This window comes from Chiloscyllium plagiosum, chromosome 22 (genome assembly GCF_004010195.1).
Source record: "Chiloscyllium plagiosum isolate BGI_BamShark_2017 chromosome 22, ASM401019v2, whole genome shotgun sequence".
In the NCBI taxonomy this organism is placed as follows: Eukaryota; Metazoa; Chordata; class Chondrichthyes; order Orectolobiformes; family Hemiscylliidae; genus Chiloscyllium; species Chiloscyllium plagiosum.
The window spans coordinates 37,191,295-37,198,790 of record NC_057731.1 but is presented as its reverse complement, the minus strand read 5'-3'; the positions used below and the strand labels follow the sequence as shown (position 1 = coordinate 37,198,790).

The 7,496-nt window shown below is 40.8% G+C and overlaps 1 protein-coding gene across 3 annotated transcripts in view; it reads right to left on the bottom strand.

Moving 5' to 3' along the window:
• Window positions 1–7,496, bottom strand: part of atrnl1b (attractin-like 1b) — a 944,158-nt gene that overhangs the window by 912,206 nt on the left and 24,456 nt on the right. For all 3 annotated transcript variants that reach the window (XR_006314946.1, XM_043712811.1, XM_043712812.1), the window contains exon 3: window positions 5,334–5,447. Coding sequence is in view for 2 of the 3 variants with exons in the window: in XM_043712811.1 (XP_043568746.1) it covers window positions 5,334–5,447 (114 nt within the window). In the remaining variant the exon portion in view is untranslated. The remainder of the gene's footprint in view (window positions 1–5,333; window positions 5,448–7,496) is intronic.

Genomic DNA, 7,496 nt, shown 5'->3' with positions numbered 1-7,496 from the left:
GTTAGGTTCTTCACTCAGCGAGTCGTAAGTTCATGGAATGCCCTGCCAGTAGCAGTGGTGGACTCTCCCTCTTTATGGGCATTTAAGCGGGCATTGGATAGGTATATGGAGGATAGTGGGTTAGTATAGGTTAGGTGGGCTTGGATCGGCGCAACATCGAGGGCCAAAGGGCCTGTACTGCGCTGTATTCTTCTATGTTCTATATAGATGAGGCTCTGTGGCAGCTGAGATGAGACAGAGGCAAGGACCTTCATCCTCTCTTAACGTGCAGTGTCAGATCAAACGTCTGCAAGGCAGACATAGCATTTGTGACTAACACAGCCTTTAGTCATACTGCCAGTTCTCATGGCGATAAAGGATTGTCTCGATAGCTTTTAAATTTGGCATTTAAACCTTTTAACCCAGAAGGTCCTGGTCAAGGTAACAACTTTCTGCTCATAAAATTCACTGTTCAACTTACACAACTCACATGCTTGCATGATGCCTAATCGCATGAAAAACTCATCCCAAGAGTCAAAGACCTCTAACATGCCTGACACTACATTAGAATCCACAACAGAAGATTCCACCCAAAATGAGAATAAATCCTACTTTAAAATAAATGAAATATATAGACCATATGCTTCCACGTGGAGAAGCTGTTGCTCAAAAACAAGGAGAAGATAGCATAGAACATGCTTTCAGAAAGAAAAAGGTGAATGATGCTTGCACAGAAATACTGCTCAGATTTGAAGGGGGTGGGGGGGAATTATATACCTTATCTTTAGAACATTCTAATGACCTCAATTGGTTTCTCAAGCCATTACAGTATTTTGAAACTGATCAGAGGAATTATTACCATCTACATACAAACATTAAACACTTTCAATGGTTATATGGAAATAAAGCTGAGCAGAAGCACAGGCACTTACTGAAGATTTTTTTTTAGATTAGATTGTGTGGAAACAGGCCCTTCAGCCCAACAAGTCCACACCGACCCGCCGAAACGCAACCCACCCAGACCCCATTCTCCTACTTTTACCCCTTCACCTAACACTATGGGCAATTTAGCATGGCCAATTCACCTCACCTGCACATCTTCGGACTGTGGGAGGAAACCCACGCAGACACAGGGACAATGTGCAAACTCCACACAGTCAGTCGCCTGAGGCGGGAATTGAACCCAGGTCTCTGGCGCTGAGAGGCAGCAGTGCTAACCACTGTGCCACCATGCCGCCCACTAGTTAGTCCCCAATGGCTTTTTAGATTACTTACAGTATGGAAACAGGCTCTTTGGCCCAACAAGTCCACACCGACCCTCCGAACAGCAACTCACCCACACCCATTCCCCTACATTTACCCCTTCACCTAACACTATGGGCAATTCAACTAACCTGCACATTTTTGGACTGTGGGAGGAAACCCACGCACACATGGGGAGAAAGGCAACTGTCTGTGTGGAGTTGCACAGAGGTGGGAATTGAACCCGGGTCTCTGGTGCTGTGAGGCAGCAGTGCTAACCACTGTGCCACTGTGCAACTGTCAACTGTCAAACTAATCAAAACCAAAAACCAAAGAGCAGCATTGCTTTTTCTCCAGAGAATTATACAGCACCAAGATCCACTTTCAAGTACCAGGCTGTACCATGCCAAAAAAAAATCTTGCTTCAGATATTCAGGGAAAGGAGGAATGACAGTTTTACATTTCTCCAAATTTTCAATGTTCAACATTAAAAACTAAAAACACGCAACGGAAAATCCACATTTTGAAAATGATAAATGTAAAGACATCAATTTGCAATCTTTCTCATCCACCCTTTCACACACTTTAAAATTAGACAAGCAACTTCAATAAGTAAAACATGAAATAGTTTCCTATATTCCAATGAGATAAAATCAAGACATAAAGGTGAATAGCAAAGATCTTTTCGCTCAGGTAGGGCAGTTCAAAACTAGAGGGTATAATTTTAAGGTGAGAGGATAAAGATTTAAAAGGGGTGCCAAGGGGGCACTTTTTTTGACACATAGGATGGTTCATACATGGAATGAACTGCCAGAGGGAGTGGTAGATACAAGTACAAGTACACGGATGTAAAAGGTTTAGAGGGATACGAACCAAACTCAGGCAAATGGGACCCGTGTAGTTTGGGAAATGTGTCTGCATGGATGAGTTGGACTGAAGGGTCTGTTTCCATGCTGCATGACTCTATGACTCAAATCCTGAGAGTTTTAAAATGGTGCAAGAGTCGTTTTTGGTCTAACTTTTTTGACAAAAGATAGCTCCTCCAAACTTGCCTTGGAAGGCCATAACAAACAGGTACAGGAGTAGGCCATTTGGGCCTTTGAGCCTGCTCTGCCATTCAACAGGATGATTGCTGATCCAACATTCCTCATAGCCGCATTGAACCTAACCATCATTGGCCTCTTCCGTTGTCACAAAGAATCAGACTGCAATTTGGAGGAACACCACCTCATCTTCCACCTGGGCAGCCTAAGGCTGGAGGACTCAACACTGAGTTCACCAATTCCAAATAACCTCCCTTCCCCTGACTCCCTTCACAACCCCTAGCCCCTACCCCCCTACCAGATTTATTCTTCCCCTTGACCAACCAGGTCGCACCCTCTGCCGGTCTTCACCTATCCCCTTTTCACCACCCAGCCCCCACTACCCCCTTTATCTGCAGCTTCCCCAATTCTGAAGGGGGTTACACCCAAAACGTCAACTTCTCCACCTCCTGATCCTGCCTGTCTTGCTGTCTTTTTGTCTCTAACCATCCAGGACAAAACAGCCTACTTTATTGGCACCACATTCATAAGCATTCACTCCCTCCACCAACGTTTAATAGCAGTTTATACTATCTACCAGATGTACTTCAGAAATTCACTAAAGATCCTCAAACAGCAATTTCTAAACCCACAACCACGCCCATTTAAGAACAAGGACACCACCACTCACTATCCTGACTTGGAAATATGTGTCGCTGAGTCAAAATCCTGGAATTCCTTCCCCAATGGCATTGTGGGTCAATCCACAGCAGTCAGACTGCACTGGTTCAAGAAGGCAGCTCACCACTATCTTCCCAAGGGCAACTAGGGACAAGAAATAAGTGGCTGGCCATCCAGCGATACCCACATCCCATGAATGAATTTTTTAAATAATCTTAAGAACGCCACATTTCAGTGAGATTACCGGTCATTCTCCTAAATTCAAATTAATAGTCCTGACCTGTTCAGCCTTTGTTCATGATGCCTTCACATCAGGGATTACGCTTGTGAATCTGCTCTGAACTGCCTCTAATGAAACTATACCATTCCTTAAATAAGGGGACCAAAACTATTCACAGTCATCTAAATGTGGTCTCACCAGCACCTTGTACTGTTGCAGTAAAACTTCCCTATTCTTATACTCCAACCCCCTTGAAATAACAACCAACATTCCATGAGCCTTCCTGATTAACTGCTGCACCACTGCCTTGTGTTTTGTGCACAAGAACCATAAGTCCCTTTGTGTTGCGGTTTTCTGCAGCTCTTGTCCATTTACATTATATTCTGTTCTTTATTCAGCTTCCAAAAATGAATGACTTTGCATTTTCCCACATTATACTCCATTTGCTAATTTTTTGCATATTTACTTAATCTACCTTAGTCTCTAGACTGTATTCCTCCCAAACTCCTTTTCCACCAATTTTAATGTTGCGTGCAAAATGGTTACAGTACGTTCACTCTGTCCTCCAAGTCATTAATATCTATTGTAAACAGTTAGGTCCCAACACTGACCTCTGAGCAATCCCCTTAATCCCATTCGCTGTTGCCAGTGAGCCAATTCTTGATCCATGAGCCCCCACATCATTTCCTCTGCCCTGAAGCTACCTTCTCCCCAGACATGCCCACCACCCCTCCCAATTTATCTCTCCACCCAGGAGGTTCCCTGCCTCCATTCCTGACAAAGGGTTTTTGCCCGAAACGTCGATTTTCCTGCTCCTTGGATGCTGCTGGACCTGCTGTGCTCCCTGCCTCCATTCCTGACAAAGGGTTTTTGCCCGAAACGTCGATTTTCTGCTCCTTGGATGCTGCCGGACCTGCTGTGCTTTTCCAGCACCACTCTAGTCTGGTTTCCAGTATCAGCAGCCCTCACTTTCACCTAATTCTCTATTCATGCCAATAAGTTACCTCTAACACCACTGGCTTTTATCTTATGACAAGCTTTTGTGAAATACTTTGTTGAATGCCTTCTGTAAGTCCAAATACAAAACTTGTACTGGTTCCCCTCTATCAATTCTGGCTGAGACTTGGTCAAAAAAATGAATAAATTAGTCAGACAATATTTCCCTTTCATGAAGCCAATTAGATTTTGATTTTCCAAATTTTTTGCTAAAACCTGCTTAATAATTGATTCCAATGCTTTTCAAACAATATGTTCAACTAATTTGCTTACAGTTACCCACTGTTTGCTTCTCTGCCCTTTAATGATTGGGGTAGCACATTAGCAGTTTTCCAACCCTCTGGTACTTCCCCAGAATCCAAAGATTTTTAAAAATTAAAACTAACGCATCCACTATCTCTTTGGTATTCCAGAATGCAAGCCATCAGGGCCAGGGGACATATCTGACTCTAGCCCTATTAATTTGTTTAATACTAACTTCTCTAGTATCGTATTTAATTCCTTCCCCATGTTCTTTAGTATTAATGAAATATTTGAAGTACCTTCAAACGTAAAAATGTAAGTGAAATATCTGTGCAACTCCTCTGCCATTTCCTTGTTCCCCAAACTATCTCCACAGATTCATTTTCTAAGAGTCCTGTGTTCACTTTGACCTCTCTCTTTCGAGAAACTCTTTTTGTCACCTTTTATATTCCTCGCCAGTTTGCCCTCATTTTGTTAGTCTTTATTATCTCTTTAGTCCTCCTTTGATGGAGTCTGAATTTCTCCCAATTTTCAGGGCTATCACTGACATCGGCCTCCTTACATGCTTTACTTTTTTAACTAAATACTCTCCTTGACTTCCTTAGTTAGCCATGGTGGCTTGTTTAACCCTCTCAGAATCTTTCCTCCTTACTACGATATATTTTTGCTGAGTTATGAATTATTCCCCACCCCTTTCCAAAATCTAGATTTCAAACATTAGCCAGCTCTCTCTTCACAGATGTTGCCTTACCTGCTGCAATTTTCAGTATTTTTTATTGTTTTCAGTACAGATTCCAGCATCTGTAATAATTTGCTCCTGCTGGAATATCAACCATGTTAAACATGTTCACACTAATATGCAAATAACCTAGGTAACATTGCTGAGTTAAAACTGAAAAATAGCAGGACACGCACACATTCAGTTGGAATAGAAAAATTCTCAAACTTACCTGAACACAGCTATCAAAGGTGCATATATTGAATCACCATCATATACATACATATGGTCCCAGCTACATTCTGTGGCAAAGTGGTTAAATCGCAACCTTAATACAGCATTTGGACTATAAAAGAAAAAATAAATTTATTTCAAAAAAGTTCAACTTTGAATCCTTCAGCTTTTCAAAAGTAACAGTTACTACAGTGATTAATTCAGCCTCAGAACCCCTCAAGCCAGCTGACTTCTTTACAATTGGTCTTAATAATTTCAATAGTTTATTTAACACATTTATCTCAATAATCTGTTCCATATCCCCTTCAGTTACACTACTTTTAACCTCTTCTGTAACACCTCCACCATTACTCTCAAGTATGAGGTGACCTTTTTATTCAAAGGGTTGCAACTTATATTATTCTTATACGCCTGCATTCCAAAACATCCTTTGCATCCATGTTACGTTGACTGAAAATCTTTCTTCACAATCATTTTTGTTTCACTTCTACATATTTCAATCTTTACTTATTTCACACACTGATATCTATATGCTGAAATAGCCAAAAGATCTTCAGAAATTTAGGAAAGTTTTGATTGGACCACTCCTCTGTCCAGAAGCAAACACCCCACAACTCAGCCTTTCATGTTTTCCAATTAACCTGTTCAGAGATACTACTACACACTTCTGAAGCAGTTGGGACTCAAAACTGGGTCCCCTGGCCCGGGATAGGGACAGCAACTCAGTCTTTTTCGTTTTTGATGTCCACAAGTGTTATCTCACACAACCAAATGAGTTTTCTCCCCACCCACCCACAGTTTCAAACTTAATAACTATCAGTACTAGATCACATGTGCTCAATTGATTAATTTACATGCAAAGTTCATTAAGGGCAATGCAATAACATGAAAGGTGAGGGAGGGAGGGAGGGGAGTAAATCAAAATTCAATTCAGCTTTAAAACAAAATCTGATGAACATCACTTCAACCAACTCTAGAGATAATCTGATCAAGTTTGGCTTTTGTGACACAGTGGTAGCATCATACTGTTCTGTATCTGTACAATCGTCTTTACTGTCCCATTCTGAACACCAACACCTTGATAACTTGCTATGATCTCTCCACCATAATTAGTTTGTCCAGTACTGGAATAGTTGTTATTTTGGCATGCAACTCTTATACCCATCATATTATTTCAGCCATTTGGTTTGAATCCAACACCTTGTTTTTAATTTTTTGTAATTATCTCTACACCTCAGTTAATCAGATTACAGTTCATCCTTTCACTTGCTATCAGCTATTGACATTTTACTCTCACTGTCTGACACTCGATCACTCGCAAAGATGTATTATTCAGCCTGTCGACACTCTACTCACACTATTTATATGATCTTTTGCTCTCTCTGCCTGTAAATTCTGTGCCGGGTCCTTCCCTTCACTTCACCTGACAAAGGAGCTGCACTCCGAAAGCTTATGATTTCAAAAAAGCTTGATGGATTATAACCTGTCGTGTGACTTCTGACCTAGCCTTTTATATAACATCTCAAACTCCATGAATTGATTGTCCATCTTACTCAATTTATTAAATAAGGCTCAGCAAGTCATTCCTTTTGTAAACTCTGCCCATTAAATCATATTAGAATTTCCAATTCTGCTTTAAATTTTCTGAAAATAAAAATTTTGGCCCTTCCTGGTAAGGTTAAAGGCAAAATCTAGCAGCATGACTTATTCATTAACAAAACAGCAATTCCCTTTTGCTTACATCACCTTCTCACCTGAAGAGATCAATGTTAATCTTCTATGTTTCATTCTGATATTTCTATATTGAATTAGGCTGTGAGAAACTTTGGGATTTATAGAAAGCACAACATAAATCTATGGTATAGTGTTAGTTTCTACCTTTTCTTTCTGGACCACTTAACTGTCCAGAAACCAATTCACACTGGGGAATAACTTAGTCCCTTCATATTTTTAAATTCAACATGTTCAGAGATATTATTACACAATTCTAGAGGAGGCGGGACTGAAGCTTGGACCTCCTGGCTCAAAGGTAGAGACTGTACCACAAGAGCCCCATTTTCACAGCTCAAATCTATAATCTTCTGATAAATAATGAACGACACTAAAGTTAGATGCATTAATCATTAGGCCATGCAACCACCAAGATATTAGTTTCAAGATT